At 32.7% G+C, this 18,321-nt stretch overlaps 4 protein-coding genes and 1 non-coding gene across 5 annotated transcripts; 2 read left to right on the forward strand and 3 right to left on the reverse strand.

Annotated features, from left to right (window-relative positions):
* Positions 1 to 57: 57 nt before the first annotated feature.
* Positions 58 to 139, forward strand: TRNAS-GCU (transfer RNA serine (anticodon GCU)). The gene has a single exon. It is a non-coding gene; the product is annotated as a tRNA-Ser (tRNA).
* Positions 140 to 838: 699 nt separating this feature from the next.
* LOC11446436 (histone H3.v1) lies at positions 839 to 2,210 on the forward strand. Its single transcript, XM_003607069.2, has 3 exons — positions 839 to 1,285; positions 1,368 to 1,631; positions 2,070 to 2,210. The coding sequence occupies exons 1-3, from the start codon at positions 848 to 850 to the stop codon at positions 2,208 to 2,210; spliced, it is 843 nt and encodes a 280-aa protein (XP_003607117.1). The 5' UTR covers positions 839 to 847.
* A 4,920-nt stretch (positions 2,211 to 7,130) lies between these two features.
* Positions 7,131 to 7,675, reverse strand: LOC11445400 (auxin-induced protein 6B). The gene has a single exon (XM_003607071.3). It carries the CDS (start codon positions 7,556 to 7,558, stop codon positions 7,280 to 7,282), a length of 279 nt encoding a protein of 92 aa, XP_003607119.1. The 5' UTR covers positions 7,559 to 7,675; the 3' UTR covers positions 7,131 to 7,279.
* A 6,729-nt stretch (positions 7,676 to 14,404) lies between these two features.
* Positions 14,405 to 14,877, reverse strand: LOC11440204 (auxin-induced protein 15A). The gene has a single exon (XM_003607073.3). It carries the CDS (start codon positions 14,808 to 14,810, stop codon positions 14,532 to 14,534), a length of 279 nt encoding a protein of 92 aa, XP_003607121.1. The 5' UTR covers positions 14,811 to 14,877; the 3' UTR covers positions 14,405 to 14,531.
* A 2,787-nt stretch (positions 14,878 to 17,664) lies between these two features.
* On the reverse strand, positions 17,665 to 18,170 carry LOC11444193 (auxin-induced protein 15A). Its single transcript, XM_003607075.4, has one exon. The coding sequence runs from the start codon at positions 18,112 to 18,114 to the stop codon at positions 17,836 to 17,838; it is 279 nt and encodes a 92-aa protein (XP_003607123.1). The 5' UTR covers positions 18,115 to 18,170; the 3' UTR covers positions 17,665 to 17,835.
* Positions 18,171 to 18,321: the final 151 nt, after the last annotated feature.

The following is an 18,321-nucleotide window of genomic DNA, read 5'->3' on the forward strand; positions in this document are numbered from 1 at the left end:
AAAAAAAAAACTGAAGAGAAGCAGATAATTATTCAATAAAAATTGGTTAAGCAACAAGTCGCTTTGGCCGAGTGGTTAAGGCGTGTGCCTGCTAAGTACATGGGGTTTCCCTGCGAGAGTTCGAATCTCTCAGGCGACGAATTCTTTTTCTAACAAAATTGAGTTACTCTACACTTTACTTTATAATCAAATTCTTTAATGACAAAGTTGTTTTTCTTTTGCTTTGAAATGACTAGTTACAATTTTGCTCTCAAAAAAGAAAGTAATTTCAATTTTGCTGTAAAAAAATGTGTAATTTCACACATGGGAGAGATGAAGAACTAAGGGTGTGCACACTTCTTTGAGTTAGATATTGTATTTGGGGTTTGTCGAAATTCAAGATAAATTGACGCAATTTTTAATAAATTAGAGACCAAGAAAAAAATTGATGTAATTTTTAAAACACATTCCAAGACATATCAAATAAAATGTGAAACACTTTTTTTTAATAAATCAATACAATGTTCTTCAACCTCAATTTAGAACCACTGATGAGGACAGAAGGGGCAAAAAATGTCATGACCAGCTAGAAATCCATTTTGGTTTGTATCTCTCAAATACAAATTATGTAAAACTTCTTTTCTTTTAAACATTTTGAGGACAGAAAATCAGTTACCCTTTTTTTTTTTAGAGAAAAAATCAATTACCCTTGAAAACCTCAACAGATCATCATATACCATCTCCTATATATATATATATATACACTCAAACCATCCCTCTTTTTTCATAACTCTTTGCCACTCACACTTACTTTACAATCAAAGTTCAAATTCAAATCTAAAAACAAAAGAGAAAACAATTCAGAAGAATGGGTGATTTACAGATTCAACAAGAATCCATGTTGATCCCTCACAAACAGAAACAATCCATGATTATTCCAACATCATCAATGCTTCATCATCACACTCACAACAACACTGTCAAACGCCGTTCACCATCATCATCATCTTATCACCAACCATCATCCAAGAAGCATTCTTTTGACGCAAGCAATCTCACCCGTAATGGCTTCTCTGCCATTACACTTCCTTTCAGTCTCCGTGGAAATGCTCTTAGCCGCTGTGTCTCTGATCCATGCACCTTTCCGGATCAATCCATGCCGGTAAAAGGGCCGTCAACTGCTTTGCAGCCTCTGCCTCCGATCAGCAGATGTATATCTGAAGTTATTGATCCTACTGAGGTTAAAGAAGCAGTAGCTCGTTATTTGAACTGTGCTGAAAAAACCACCCCTGAATCTGATTCAATGGTATGTGTTGAAACTTGTGTTTCTTGCTAAAAAAGTAAACTTTTTTTGATTTGGAATATTGGGTTTTGTTTGTTTTTTGTAGAGGCTTAAAAGGATGAAGGATCGGTTAAAAGAAATGAAGAAAGTGTGGGATGAAGTTATGGAAGTCGGGGAAGAAAATGAAAAAGAACAAGAAGAAGAAGAGCCCTCTCCTGATGCTGAAGATAAAAAAGATGAAAAAGAACAAGAACAAGAAGAAGAACCCTCTCCTGATGCTGAAGATGAAAAAGATGAAAAAGAACAAGAACAAGAAGAAGAACCCTCTCTTGACTCTTTTGTTTCTGAAGATGAAAAAGTCATATCTCAGGTACATATCTTGAATATTCAACTGTGATTGAGTTTTCTATTGTAATCTTCAATGTATTTGGTTCTTTAATTGGTACTTACAAGTTATGCTCATAAATTTATAAGTTTTTTCTTGTTTTTATGTATATCCTAGTTGCACTTGCTTAATTACGTAGAATCCGGGGGTTATGGGAAATTAAAGTATTGAATTTGATCATAGTTGCATTTGTAATTATAGTTTATGTGCAGCAATTTTAACAACTCAATTATATAGGATCTGGGATTTATGGGAAGTTATTGAATGTTTCGTTGCTTGTTCACATAATTTCTCTTCTGTAGTTAAGCAATAGTCATATACGTTAATGCTAGTAAGTTGTCCATCACAGATCACGGAAATAGTGGTTTGTTCCAATTCAGATTAATAGTTTTTATGCTGAACAATTGATTTTTGTTTTTGTAGGATGAATTGGGAAATGATTATGAAGAAGCTGTTAGTGTGGAGTGGGTTGATAAGTGTTTAAGCCTTACTTTCAAGTGTCCATGTGGCAAGGGATATGAGGTTCTAATCTGTGCAAACAATTGTTACTACAAGTTGGTCTAGAAGAATCAGTATGCTTATTTGTGACATGGATCACTTTTGTTTATATTCTGTTTTAGTTTGGAAAAAGCTTGTCTGTTTTCATTTGTAGTAGCACTTGGTTGTCACTAGAAGAACCAGTCTATATTTGTAGATCCTTTACATTTGTTTTGTAAATAAGTTGGTATGTACTATCTCAACATTCTTTGAACATAATGAATGAAATTATTTTTATACCATCTATCAGTTCAATTCCTTGTGAAGTAAGCATTACTAGTTCCTTTAGACAGTTGACTGCACAGTTGGGTTTGCGACGTTATTATTGACACAGCTTACTACCTTAGCAAGTACAAAACCTAAATTTACATGTGTCAACATAAAACCTCTGCAAAACATGCTATGATGAGCTACAAAGAAACAAGAACAACAAACCCTTAGCAACAGAAAACACATGCTATATTGCACTCAATTCAATTCTGCCTGCATATACAGTCAAAAGAGAGACAAGCAAATAAGTCAGGAGGAGAGGAAACAAGCAAAGTGAAACAATGAGGTGCATATTACCTCTTCATGTTTCTTTAACATTTTTAGTATATGGAAAACTCTCTTTTCTATAATAAAATATCTCACTAAAGACTAAAATTCTCTCTTTTCTATATAATTCAATCTAATTAATTCAACCACCCAAATTGCGTTGACGACATATCAACTCTCCATGTGTCACGTCGTAAATATTCTGATGTGACACCTCTAAGAAAACTCCACATTCTTCTATGTGAACGCATTTATGCATCCAATAGTATTCACTACTAGTCATTTGTCATTTGAGTTACAATATAATATAGCCGTTGCAAATTAAAGTATTATTTACTCAAAATTCATTGCTTCTCGTCAATGTCATTATTGGTATTTCACCTTTATTTCTTTAGCAATGCAAAACACATTAATTTAATTTGATGCATCTTATAGAAATTCATTCTTGGCTCACTTAGATATAATCTCATCCTCAACTTACTATATGTTTTCTCTTGCTTTTGTAATCATCCTTTCTCTCAAGGTAATCATCTTAGTGAAAGACTAAAGAGCCACAACCCCACAAAACCGGCTTGTGAGGTGAGGATTGCCTCCACTTATAAACACTTTGTCAGGAAATCTCTTATCCGATGTGGGACTCTTTAACACCCTGATTCTGTAAAGGCTTCACATCAGGGTTCATAGGAGTATCAATTGGTTTACAATCGAGCATCCTTGTTTCTTCCAAGATATGAAAAACATATTTTCTCTGAGAAATAACAATGACAGTCTGTGATTGAGCTACTTCAGTCCGAAGAACATATAACATAACCGACCTAATTTTTTTTGGAAAGCGGCCGAATAAATGTTGTTTTTGGTCTCTAATTCATTCTTAGTCCTTACTGGTAATAACAATGTCATTTACACATAACACAAGATAAATGACTTTGTTCGAAGATGAACTTTAAAAGAATATAAATTGATCAGCTTCACAAAGAATCATGCCAAATTGTTGAATAACCTTGCTGAGTTTTCTGAACCAAGATCGAGGTGATTGATTTATATCCTCCTAAGCAATAAATCCAAGTGGTTACTCCATAAATCTCATCTTCTATCAGTCGAGATTTCAAATAATCCACCTGTTTATGTTGGCCTACTTTAATAGCAAGGGCCCACTAACAACCAAATTTAGAGTTTCAAGGAGGTATCAAGCTAGATTTCATGTACCACTAGACTCCAATGCATTCATTTCATCAATCATTGTTTTTTGCCATCCTGGATGGGATATTTCTTCCTGGGCGAACTTAGGAATTGAGATAACGGATATTGCAAAGACAAAAGCATAGTGGGATTGAGACAAACCATGAAAATTCAAAAGGTTATACATAGGATGAGAATTATAAGTAATCTGTTTACCTTTTACGAAGAGTAATATGTAAGTCAATCGAAGGATCAGGTGGGACCACAGTTGGGCAAAGGATTGGAACCGAACCCGTATCACTAAAAGAGGTAGGAAGATTCTCTTGAGCTAAATTGCCAAAATCAGTTGGAGCACTCTCTCGAACTTTGACATGTCAACGTTGATAAATAATACCATAATAATGAAACTTAGAACCACTATGTGACCGTGGAGGTCTGTGAGTACAGACAAGTGTTTCAAATATAGGAATAGGTAGCACATGAGTACTATCATCTTTTGCAGAATCAGATGTAGCTGGTGTCACAAGTATTTTCAAAGAATGTAACATTTGCAGAGATATAAAATGGATGTGTAGATGGACAATAACATTGATACCCCCTTTAAACTCTGAACTACCCCGGAAGCACACACACTTGATAAACTGTGCCGACAATCTTTCGCGACCAGGAGATAGATCATGAACAAAATAAGTGGATCCAAACACTCGAATAGGAACAAAATAAAGGAGGTCCTTATGAAACAAGTGAAATGTGGAATCACATTATCCAATATTGAAAATGACTTGTAGTTGATCAAATAACAGACGGTGAAAAGTGCAATACCTCAAATTTTGAAAGAAGCATGAGAATTGATCAATAAGGTACGAGCTGTATCAACTAGATGACGATGTTTCCGCTCAGCGATACTATTTTGTTGTCGTGTGTGTGGACAACTAGACTTATGGTTTGTGCCCTGAGAAGTCAAGAAGAAGTTGCATCGTGAAGAAAAGAATTCTTTGGCATTGTAACTAACACTTATAAGAGCGGGTAATCGAAAGCCCATTTTATGTGCTTATTTGGGAAAAGAAGAACAGAGCAAAGATATAAATATATTAAGAAGGATGTAACTAACACTTGACGTTGCCAATGACTAATGTTGTTTTTGAAGGAAATAGCAAGTATATTTATAATTATTGAGGTTCTCTGAAAAGTGAAAATCCGATTCCAATCTAAAATATTATTTGAAAGAGTTGAAAGTTAAAGAGCATAAGATAATATATCATGTGGCGTTGTCTTAAGATTGCATTTATCGTACCCCACCTTCTAAGAAAATGGCCAATATAAAGCATCCACTTGCAACCAAATGAGACTTTCTCAAGTGCAGAGCAGCCTCATATCTGTTCGTGCATTAATTACTACTTCATAATTATGAAAACATGCTTAGACATGTTTTTTTTTTATTATAATAGTGTTGATGTCCAGATGCTAAATTATACTTTCAAGTTGATTAATTATATGCTGGCCTCTGCTCAACAAGGTGGGACTTGCATTATCTATCTACCACAACATTTGATGTTGATCTTTGAGAAAGTCCTCAAAACTCTTAAGACAACACCATGTGATGTTTCATATGCTCTTGTCTGACCATGACTCAAATCTTATGGCCCTCATTCACTGAGCATTATAGTTGCCGACGATTTGTTAAGTATCCTTTCATCTATATATATTCATGGCTGCAAGCCTTTAGCACCAACACAAATCATTCACATTCCAACTCTCATTTGAAGTTCAAAAACTTGACTCTTTTCTATATACAAGTTTGTCTATTTTAGACCAATCTCTTCTTTTCAACACATACAATACGACAATGGGTTTCCGTTTACCTAGTATCATCAAAAGGTCATCATCTTCAAAATCTGTGGGCGTTCCAAAGGGATATCTAGCAGTGTACGTAGGAAAGGAGATGAAGAGATTTGTGATCCCTATATCATATTTGAAGCAAAAATTATTCCAAGAACTGCTGAGCCAAAGTGAGGAACAATTTGAATATGATCATCCAATGGGTGGTCTCACTATTCCTTGCAGAGAAGAAGTTTTCTTAGACATCACTTCTAGCTTGAATTGAAGTAGCTCTGAAGATATTAGAAGATTGACATAGATATCTGATCAATTTTTGTATGAAATTAGTTTCTAACCTTCAAACGATTTCCACTTTTGTTGTTATCATACTTGGATGTAAAACATTCATCGGAATGAGAAATTTATATACACTATTACATTATTTCTCTATTCCTTCCTTCCTCTTAATTATCAATATGAAAATCGATTGCTAAATGTTCAGTTTATGATATCTCTGACAAAATGAAAAATTCATTTACTTCATTTATAAAATTGAATCTCCTCTGTTACAAAAAAAAAAAAAAAAAAAAAACTGATATAATTTAGTGGTCATAAATTAAGTATATATTGCGAAAAAATCTTCAAGAATAACACTGAGTCTAGCTATATTGATTTATTTGTAGTTTTATTTTGAGTCATAGATCCTGTTGTTGATTTGTAAAAAAAAATAAAAGGTTTATTTGCATTTACTTGTTGGCCAAGTTGAGCTTAGGCATGAATGTCACCTACAATTTCTTACAATTTTTGTTTTGAGAAAACTAGAAGAGTTAAAGACTTCAGAGCCATAAGATCAAGCAGGGAAATTTGAATCAACTTCAACCCCTGGAGTTGAAATAATTATCTGGCTTGTAAATTTAAATTAAACTTGTATAAAATTGAAGTTTAGATGCTAATTTTTACTTGGGAGATAAGACAATAGTTAAAATAATGAGGTTCAAATTTTTCTTTTTTTGAATATATGTGAAATATTTAACCAAACTATACCTCTTAATATATAATCATCAATGGAATAAAAGACATTTTTTGAAGACATAGGCCAAACCTAATTAATTTAACTAAATTATTAATGGTTAATGATTTATTTCAAAAAATTTAGTTATTTACCTGGAATTAGCAAAACAGGTATTGCTGCATAGAAAGGTTTAGCTGGATTTTACAGAAATAAAAATAGCAGATTGTCTTTTTTCAACAGGCTCAAAGAACTAACTATAACTTGTGGTAGGCTTTATTTTTTAAATCAATAAAATTATTTATTCTTCATAAGCAGGCTGATATTTAAGGAACTAACTATAGCTAGTGAAAGTTGTAACTGATAACGTAAATGAGCTCAATGATGTTATTAAACAATAAAAAAGAGGACAGCAATTTCTTTAATTTGTTATTCAAATAGTAAATTTTCTCCATTTCCCATGAAAAGGGTAATATTTACAAGTAAAAAAGATGCCTAAAATGAAAATTGTCTCAATTAATCTAGTCTATGTGAGTATGCTACAGTGTAAGATTCATAGTCCATTCAAGGAAGAAATTATATGTTGGAAGACATCTTCCGTGCAAGGAATGGTGAGGCCACCCATGGGATGATCATATCCAAATTCTTCCTCGGATTGACTCAACAAGTCTTGAAATGAAGGTTGGTTTAAGTATGATACAGGGACTACAAACCGCACCAGTTTCTCTCCAACATACACCGCAACATAGCCCTTTCTCACTTCTACAGATTTTGATGTTGCTTGTCTAGCTGTTACCGATCCTCTTAGAATAGAGTTGAAATGGAAACCCATTTTTTTGTTATTGTTTGAGAGAAGAACAAATAAAAAATCTCAAATGTAAAAAGGATGTAAGTTGAAACTAAATATTTGATGATGCCAATGAGTTGTCCTGTTTGTGAAGGCGAGAGGAAGTGTATTTATAGATTTTGAAGTTCTCTCAAAATCAAATTTCAACAAAAACTATTATTGAAGGGTTTGATGGATAGAGAGCATAGGGATAAGGTCTCATGTGGTGTTGTCTAAGAGTGTACCCTACCTTCTTAAACAAATGTCCAATACAAAGCTTCCACTTGCTACCAAATGAGATGTGCTCAAGTGCAGCCTCATATTTCTTCATGATTTAATTGGTGTACTTCATAATTTTGTAAACATGCTTCAGACATGTTTTCTTCATTATGATAATGCCGATGTGAAGCTGGTAAGTGACTATAAGGCCATGGATAACAATAGATCAACTCAAACCATTCTACATGTCTGTGGTTCTACTTTCAAGTCTATCTATCATATGATGCTTCTACTCAAGAATTATGCATTATCTATCTACTACACCATTTGAAGTATATCCATTCATTTAGAGACAACACCATGTGATCTTTCATATGCTCTTGTCTGGCCATGACTCATATCTCATGGCCCTCCTTCATTGATCATTGTAGTTGCTGACGGATTCATTATTTATCCTTCATCTATATATATTAATGGCTGCAAAGGCATTTAGGACCAACAAAAAACCATTCACATCCCAAGGCATTTGAAATTCAGAAACTTGAGTCTTCTATATACAACTCTTTCTTTTTTAGACCAAGCTTCTCTTTTAAACACATACATACAACAATGGGTTTTCGTTTACCAAGTCTCATCAGATCAAGAGTATCATCTTCAAAAGCTGTGGACGTTCCAAAGGGATATCTAGCAGTGTACGTAGGAGAGAAAATGAAGCGGTTTGTGATCCCTATATCATATTTGAAGCAAACATCATTACAAGAACTGTTGAGCCAAGCTGAAGAACAATTTGAATATGAACATCCAATGGGTGGTCTAACTATTCCTTGCAGAGAAGAAATTTTCTTAGATATCACCTCTCACTTCAATTGAATTAGCTCTTTGAAGATATCATAGGACTGACGTAGATATCTGACCCATTTTTGTAGCACTTTAGTTTCATACCTTCAAAAGATTTTCACTTTTGTTGTAATTTGGATGTAAAATGTTGATCTAAATGAGAAATTTATTAACACCATTTTCATATTTCTCTATTTCTTCCCTTTAAATATCAACATGAAAATCGATTGTTAAATGTTCAGTTTAGAATCAATATTTGATAAAATGAAGAAATTCATTACTTCAATTACAAAGTTGACTTCCCCTGTTGCAAAAGTATATAATGTTAAAAGTAAGTTTTATAATTTAGTGATCATAAGTGAAGTATGTGTTGCGGAAAAAAAATCCGCAGAGAAAAATATTGAGTCATTGATCCTGTTGATTTGTAAAAAAAAATGGTTTATTTGCATATACTCATTGTCCAAGTTAAGCTTATACATTGATATCACCGACAATATCAAACAGTTAGCAATCCTCTAGACTATCTAGTGAATCAATGGTTTATAGAGTGCATGGCCACTACTGATAAATATTCGACTGAAATAATAAAAGCTTAAGATTTTCTGTTTTGAGAAAATTTGAAGAGTGAAAGACTAAAGCTGAAGAGCGATGAAGACAAAGCTGAGATACAAAGACTCAATATAAATCTGCGATGAAGGGAATCAAAATTAATCCTTCATGCAATGTTTTTGCTCAATTTAGAAATAAGGTTAGTGACAGAGAACAAGTTCTGCTCATCATTTTTGTTTGATTCTGCCAATTTGATATTCATTGAGGAAGACATGCACACAGTGATAAGATTATAAGATGAAGAATCAAATGTTGATTCCAATTTATTTATAATCATAAAATGTTCTAGGCCTTAGTTACCACTTCAGTAACTCCTTGTTCATGTTGACTGTTGCCATATGAATATCTTTATTGAAGATTAAATTAGGAACATTTGATACAAAGTGGGGTTTGCAAACTGAATACGAACACATTAGATGAATCAAGTTAAACAGGAAATGGAGTTACAATTTTTGTTCAAACGACATAATGATCTTTCACTTCTAATATCAAATATAACACACATTTTACTTCTGCCTTGAGAAACTACAAGGCATATCAGTTACAAAGGGGGGAAAAATAACTAGCTCACATTCCATGTGGTTCTTTTAATGCTGCGACAAGTCTGTTATTTTTTTTAAACTCATTGTGACCACGTCGATGTCTATAAAAGTTTTCCTAACCTTTACATGCATGATAATTTAATTTTTCCAGCTCATAATAGTATGGTTCAAGATTTGAGGTAAACATTATGAAATTTGTGCAGCAATAAAATTAGGTCAGTGATTAATGGAATCATTATTTACACTTGAACAGAAGGCAATCAGGCAACAAGCTGCGCCGCTAGACTTGGTTTAATAGCCAAAGATTAATTCTAATCTTAGAAATTCAAATCAAAAACCATTTGAAGCAGGCAGCCCATATTTGTGAACTCTATAAAATGTAATGCATGAAGAAAGAATCAAAAACTATATCTATCTAATATATGAGAATAGCATTTCAATTCCTCCTGATATAAATATAATCGACCATTAATTAACAAAGAACAATAAAGTCACAAATAATTAGAACAATCATAAAATAAATTATAAACAGAAATTAACATAAAATTGATTGAGTCATTAACATAAAATTGATCGAATCTAAAGTTTAAGTCACATAGCACCACATCTACATCCTTACATTAGAAACAAGGTGATACCAAACTCTCAACGTAGACTTCAGGGATATTCCAACCATTGATGTTTTCAATCATTTTTCGTTTGGTCAACTGTGTGGTGTGCTTCCCTCCACTGCATTTTTCGTTTGGTTTTTAATTTACTGAATCTAGGTAAGAATAAATACTCTTCCTTTCATGAATTTTGTGGGCAATATGTTTTTATGGGCAATATGGCGACAACAAGTTAAAACGATATACATGACTTTAAGATTAATAGTTTTTATGCTGAACAATTGATTTTTATTTTTGTAGGATGAATTGGGAAATGATTATGAAGAAGCTGTTAGTGTGGAGTGGGTTGATAAGTGTTTAAGCCTTACTTTCAAGTGTCCATGTGGCAAGGGATATGAGGTTCTAATCTGTGCAAACAATTGTTACTACAAGTTGGTCTAGAAGAATCAGTATGCTTATTTGTGACATGGATCACTTTTGTTTATATTCTGTTTTAGTTTGGAAAAAGCTTGTCTGTTTTCATTTGTAGTAGCACTTGGTTGTCACTAGAAGAACCAATCTATATTTGTAGATCCTTACATTTATTCATCGGCTGGTTTGACTTCGATTATCTTGCAGTCTTGTTTAACTGTTAAACTATGTATGAACCAAGATTGATTTGGCCGATTTTTAAGTTACAAAACTGGATTAGCATTTATGTCAATAATGAAATTCTTAGTCACAGATTTTGGGTTTGCAATGTTATTATTGAGACAGCTTACTACCTTAGCAAGTACAAAACCTAAATTTACATGTGTCAACATAAAACCTCCGCAAAACATGCTATGATGAGCTTCAAAGAAACAAGAACAACAAGCCCTTAGCAACAGAAAAAACATGCCATATTGCTTTCAATTCAATTCTTTGCTAAATTAATTCTGCCTGCATATACCGAAGCAAGTAAGTCAGAAAAAAGAGAGACAAGCAAATAAGTCAGATCCCAAATTACATTGATAAATAATACCATAATAATGAAACTCAGAACCACTATGTGACCATGGAGGTATGTGAGTACAGACAAGTGTTTCAAATAAAGGAATAGGTAGCACATGAGTACTAACATCTTTTGCAGAATCATATGTAGCTGGTGTCACAAGTATCCTCAAAGAAAGTAACATGTGCAGAGATATAAAAAGGATGTGTAGATGGAAAATAACATTGATACCCCCTTTGAACTCTGGACTACCCCGAAAACACGCACTCGCTTGATAGACCGTGCATACAATCTTTCGCGGCCAGGTGGTAGATCATGAACAAAATATGTGGATCCAAACACTCGAATAGGAACAAAATACAGGAGGTCCTTATGAAACAAGAGAAATGTCGAATCACATTATCCAATATTGAAAATGACTTGTAGTTGATCTAACAACAGACGATGAGAAGTGCAATACCTCAAATTTTGAAAGATGCATGAGCACTGATCAATAAGGTACGAGCTGTATCGAATACGATATTTCTGCTCAGCAACACTATTTTGTTGTCGTGTGTGCAGACAACTAGACTTATGATTTGTGCCCTGAAAGGTCAAGAGGAGTTTCATTGTGAAGAAAAGAATTCTTTGGCATTGTAACTAACACTTATAAGAGAAGGTAATCAAAAGCCCATTTTATGTGCTTATTAGGTAAAAGAAGAACAGAGCAAAGATATAAATATATTAAGAAGGATTTAACTAGCACTTGAGGTTGCCAATGACTAATGTTGTTTCTGAAGGAAATAGCAAGTATATTTATAGTTATTGAGGTTCTCTGAAAATCCAATTCCAAGCTAAATTATTATTTGAAATTGTTAACGATTAAATAGCATAAGATAATATAGCATTTGGTGTTGTCTTAAGATTGTACCCCACCTTCTCAAAAAATGGGAAATACAAAGCATCTACTTGCAACCAATTGAGACTTTCTCAAGTGCAGAGCAGCTTCATATCTGTTCATGCATTAATTACTATTTCATAACTGTGAAAACATGCTAAGACATGTTTTATTTCATTATGATAGTGTTGATGTCAACATAAACCACTCTACATGTTTGTGGTTATACTTTCAAGTTCATTAACTCTATGCTGGCCTCTGCTCAACAAGGTGGGACTTGCATTATCTATCTACCACAAGATTTGATGTTGATCCTTGAGAAAGTCCTCTAAATTCTAAAGACAACACCATGTGATGTTTCATATGCTCTTGTCTGAACATGACTCAAATATTATGGCCCTCATTCACTGATCATTATAGTTGCCGATGGTTTGCTAAGTATCCTTTCATCTATATATATTCATGGCTGCAAGCCTTTAGCATCAACACAAATCATTCACATTCCAACTCCCATTTGAAGTTCAAAAACTAGTCTTTTCTATATACAAGTCTGTCTATTTTAGACCAATCTTTTCTTTTTAACACATACAATACAACAATGGGTTTTCGTTTACCAAGTATCATCAAAAGGGCATCATCTTCAAAATCTGTGGGTGTTCCAAAGGGATATCTAGCTGTGTACGTAGGAGAGGAGATGAAGAGATTTGTGATCCCTATATCATATTTGAAGCAAAAATCATTCCAAGAATTGCTGAGCCAAAGTGAGGAACAATTTGAATATGATCATCCAATGGGTGGTCTCACCATTCCTTGCGGAGAAGACGTTTTCTTAGACATCACTTCTCGCTTGAATTGAAGATATCAAAAGACTGACATAGATATTTGACCAATTTTTGTAGCACTTTAGTTTCTAACCTTCAAAAGATTTTCACTTTTGTTGTTATCATACTTGGATGTAAAACGTTCATCTGAATGAGAAATTTTTGAACACTATTACATTATTTCTCTATTCCTTCCCCTTAATTATAAATATGAAAATCGATTGCTAAATGTTCAATTTATTATCTCTCTGATAAAATGAAAAATTCATTTACTTCATATATAAAATTGAATTGCCCCTGTTAGAAAAATAAAGAAATAAGAAACTGATATAATTTAGTGGTCATAAATTAAGTATATATTGTTAAAAGAATCTTCAAGAATAACACTGAATATAACTATATTGATTTATTTGTAGTTTTATTTTGAGTCATAGATCCTGTTGTTGTTTTGCAAACAAAAATGGTTTATTTGCATTTAGTTGGTGGCCAAGTTGATCTTAGGCATGGATGTCACCTACAATTTTAGACAGTTGCCAATTATCTAGTTTTTCTAATTATTTTGAAGGAGAAAATTTAAAAAACTCCTAACTTATACTATGTTTTTATATCAAATTGATATTTGTTGAGTATATATTATCGACCAGTAAAAAAAACGTACATATTATCTATAACAGATTCCTGTTCCCTACAGAAATATACAACTGAAACAACACAATACTGCGATTTTTTGTTTTGAGGAAACTAGAAGAGTTAAAGACTTAAGACCTAAGATCTAGCAGGGAAATTTGAAATTTGAATCAATTTCTACCCCTGGATTTGAAATAATTATTTAGCTTGTGAATTTGAAGAATGTAACCAAATTAAGTGAGAGAGCTTATGAATAAAATTGAAGTAGGTGCTAATTTGTACTTAGCAGATAAGGCAATAGTTATGATAATCATATCCAAATTTTTTCTTTTTTTGAATATATGTGAAATATTTAACCAAACACCTCTTAATATATAATCATCAATGGAAGAAAAGACATTTTTTGAAGACAAAGACCAAACCTAATTAATTTCGTTAAATTATCAATGGTTAATGATTTATTGCAAGAATTCTACTAATTTACCTGGAATTAGCAAAACAGGTATTGTTGCATAGAAAGGGTTAACAGGATTTTACAGAAATAAAAATAACAGATTGTCTTTTTTCAACTATAGCTTGAGGTATGCTTTATTTTTTAAATCAGCAAAATTATTTATTCTTCATATGCAGGCTTATATTTAAATAACTAACTGTAGCTAGTGAAAGTTAACTGATAAAGTAAATGAACTCGATCATTAAACATTAAAGAAGAGGACATATATTTTTGAATTTGACATTCTTACGGTAAAATTTGTCCATTTCTCATGAAAAGAGTCATATATTTACAACTTCACAAGTCAAATAAATTCCTATTTGAAAAATGTCTCAACTAATCTAGTGTATGTCAGTATGTTACAATATAAGATTCATAGCCCATTCAAGCAAGAAGTTATATGTTGGAAGACATCTTCGGAGCAAGGAATGGTGAGGCCACCCATGGGATGATCATATCCAAACTCTTCCTCGGCTTGACTCAACAAGTCTTGAAATGAAGGTTGATTCAAGTATGATACAGGAACTACAAACCGCGCCAATTTCTCTCCAACATACACGGCAACATAGCCCTTTTTCACTTCTACTGATTTTGATGTTGTTTGTCTAGCTGTTACCGATCCTCTTAGAATAGAGTTTAAACGGAAACCCATTTTTTGTTATTGTTTGAGAGAAAAACAAATAAAAAATCTCAAATGTAACTAAATATTTGATGATGCCAATCAGTTGTGCTGTTTATGAAGGAGAGAGGAAGTGTATTTATAGATTTTGAAGTTCTCTCAAAACCAAATTTCAAGAGAAACTATTATTGAAGGGTTTGATGGATAGAGAGCACAGGGATAAGGTAGCATGGGGTGTTGTCTTAGAGTGTACCCTACCTTTCCTAAACAATGTCCAATACAAAGCTTCCACTTGCTAAAAAATAAGATGTGATCAAGTATAGCCTCATATTTGTTCATGATTTAATTAGCGTCAATAATTTTGTAAGCATGCTTCAGACATGTTTTCTTCATTATGATAATGCCGATGTGAAGCTGGTATGTGACTCTAAGGACATGGATAACAATAGATCAACATAAACCATTCTACATGTCTGTGGTTGTACTTTCAAGTCTATCAATTATATGATGCTTCTGCTCAAGAATTATGCATTATCTATCTACTACACCATTTGAAGTATATCCATTCATTTCGAGACAACACCATGTGATCTTTCATATGCTCTTGTCTGGCCATGGCTAAATTCTAATGGTCCTCCTTAATTGATCATTGTAGTTGCCGACTGTTTGTTAAATATCCTTTCATCTATATATATTATTGACTGCAAAAGCATTTAGCACCAACAAAAAATAATTCACATCCCAAGGCATTTGAAATTCAGAAACTTGAGTCTTCTATATACAACTGTTTCTTTTTTAGATCAATATCTTCTTTTCAACACATACATACAACAATGGGTTTCCGTTTACCTAGTATCATCAAAAGGACATCATCTTCAAAAACCGTGGACGTTCCAAAGGGATATCTAGCAGTGTATGTTGGTGAGAAAATGAAGCGGTTTGTGATTCCTGTATCATACTTGAACCAAACCTCATTCCAAGAACTGCTGAGCCAAAGTGAGGAACAATTTGAATATGATCATCCAATGGGTGGTCTAACTATTCCTTGCAGAGAAGACATTTTCTTGGATATTACCTCTCACTTAAATTGAATTAGCTCTTTGAAGATATCATAGGACTGACGTAGATATTTTACTCATTTTTTTGTAGATGTTGTTATCATACTTGTTGTAAAAATGTTCATCTCAATGAGAAATTTATTTGCATTATTTTCTCTATATTTCTCGATATATAAATCTGTAAATCAAAACATCTTTAAACGATATATTGGAAGATTCAGTTATTTAAATATAAAACCAACCCCCCCTTTTACAAAAAGAAAATTAAAGTTAAAAGTAACTATCATGATTTAACAATTATTGGATAATTATTTATATAACCAAAAAAAATGTTGGATATTAATTTATATAACAAAAAAAAAATTGGACAATAATATATATAACAAGAAAAAAAATTAAAATTAAAGTTAAAAGTAACTCTGCAGAGAAGCCCATAGTTATTCGATAATAATTTATATAACAAAAAAAAATTGTTAAACAACAAGTCGCTTTGGCCGAGTGGGTAAGGCGTGTGCCTGCTAATTACATGGGGTTTCCCCGCAAGATTTCGAATCTCTCAGGTGACGGATTTTTATTTTTTTCATAACAAAATTGATAGGAATTTTTTTTAATTATCTAGTCTTCTATATGTGGATTTTAATAATGACATTAATTTTTCTAGTATCAGAGAAATAAATGTAATACATGAACTCGATCGAATAATCTGACAGAGTGAATAACTTAGTTGCTTCATGTTAAAAATAAATAGAAAAACTTGAATTTATTAAATACAAGTTTCATCTATCTCTTGGTATATATTTTTTTCCGTCGGGAATACAAATCAAGAAAATCAATCCTATATAGTATGTGCGGGAAGAAACTAAATGAATCATAACAGGGGAGAGACAGAGCATTGTGATTCAAAGAAAAATAATTTATATAGTATGAGAGACAGAGCGTTGTGATTCAAAGAAACTAAGCGAATCATAACAGGGGAGAAACTTACTTTTATGTGAATGTGTTGTGATTTATGTAGTCTGAATTGATGCACTTGGTTCTTGAAGTTCAGGCTTCCAACTGCTTCTATTTGACTACCTCTATTAACATTGATGTGATAATTAAGTTTTATAGGCTTTGAGTTTCTTATATATTATGTTAGTGTTTCTTTTGCTACTTCATTTTTGATGTTCAAATTAACAATACAAATGTACAATTGAGTCAAAACTACTATTGTATAGATCTAACCGAGTTCATTTGCTATTTTTCTGTTTCGGAATGTGTGGAAAAAAACTAGTAGTGAAAAACTTTCATAAGTCCTACCAGCCAGTCAGTTTGAATCTACTTCTAATTACTGAAAGGATTTGGAATTTTTCTAAAGTTTAAAGGTGTCTACCAATAAACTGTCTGACGGAGCTTCGAGAAAAAATTGAAGTCTAGGTGCTAATTTCTATTTAGGCGATAAGATTAGTTAAAATAATCATGTTCAACTTTAAGTTTTTGAGTATTTGTAAAAAATTTAACCAAACAAGCTCTTATTATAGAATAAATAGGCGCAAAGCCGATTTCGGAGGACAGGCCAAGCCATGTTTATTTAGCTAAATCATCAATAGTTATTGATTTAGTCCAAGAATTTTAGCTAGCTGGCTGGAATTAGCAAAACTGGTTTAGTTAATCTGGATTCTAACAGTGACATTAATTTTTCTAGCATAGGAGAAATAAAAGTAACGGATCATATCATTTGAAAAGACATAAACATAAAAGAATAAACTATAGCTTGTGATAGGCATTAATTTTTAAATAAGCATGAAAAGTGAAGTTATAACTGATAAAATAACTGAGCTCACTGTCAATAAATAAGGAAAAAGAGGACAGTATATTTTTGAATTTGATATTCAGATGGTAATATTTCTCCATTTCTCATGAAAAGTGTCATAAATTTACAACTTCACAAGTCGAATAAATGCCTATTTGAAAAATGTCTCAGCTAATCTAGCGTATATCAGTATGTTACAGTGTAAGAATCATAGCCCATTCAAGCAAGAAGTTATATGTTGGAACACATCTTCGGAGCAAGGAATGGTGAGGCCACCCATGGGATGATCATATCCAAATTCTTCTTCCGCTTGATGTAGCAATTCTTGAAACAATGGTTGGTTCAAGTATGATATTGGGACAACAAACCGCTTCTGTTTCTCTCCAACATACACTGCAACATAGCCCTTTGGAACTTCTGCTGATTTTAGAGCTGCTTGGCTAGCTGTGAATGATGCCCGTCGAATAACATTTAAACGGAAACCCATTTTTGGTGATTGTTTGAGAGAGAAGAACAAACTCAACAAAGTAAATATCTCAAAAAATTTAGAAGAATGTAACTAATACTTGAGGATGTCAACGACTTGTGTTGTGTTTGAAGCCAATTTGTAAGTATATTTATAGTTACTGAGATTCTTTGCAAACCTAATTCCAAGCTAAATTATTTCTTGAAAGAGTTAAAGGATAAGATGATA

This window comes from Medicago truncatula, chromosome 4 (assembly GCF_003473485.1).
Source record: "Medicago truncatula cultivar Jemalong A17 chromosome 4, MtrunA17r5.0-ANR, whole genome shotgun sequence".
In the NCBI taxonomy this organism is placed as follows: domain Eukaryota; kingdom Viridiplantae; phylum Streptophyta; class Magnoliopsida; order Fabales; family Fabaceae; genus Medicago; species Medicago truncatula.

What these genes read in the sequence shown, in the direction of transcription:
- LOC11445400 (XM_003607071.3), bottom strand. Translation starts at nt 7,558, where the DNA reads ATGGGTTTCCATTTCAACTCTATTCTAAGAGGATCGGTAACAGCTAGA.
- LOC11444193 (XM_003607075.4), bottom strand. Translation starts at nt 18,114, where the DNA reads ATGGGTTTCCGTTTAAATGTTATTCGACGGGCATCATTCACAGCTAGC.
- LOC11446436 (XM_003607069.2), top strand. Translation starts at nt 848, where the DNA reads ATGGGTGATTTACAGATTCAACAAGAATCCATGTTGATCCCTCACAAA. An exon ending in CCCCTGAATCTGATTCAATG is followed by an intron (nt 1,286 to 1,367) that starts GTATGTGTTGAA and finishes TGTTTTTTGTAG; the next exon opens with AGGCTTAAAAGGATGAAGGA. An exon ending in ATGAAAAAGTCATATCTCAG is followed by an intron (nt 1,632 to 2,069) that starts GTACATATCTTG and finishes TTGTTTTTGTAG; the next exon opens with GATGAATTGGGAAATGATTA.
- LOC11440204 (XM_003607073.3), bottom strand. Translation starts at nt 14,810, where the DNA reads ATGGGTTTCCGTTTAAACTCTATTCTAAGAGGATCGGTAACAGCTAGA.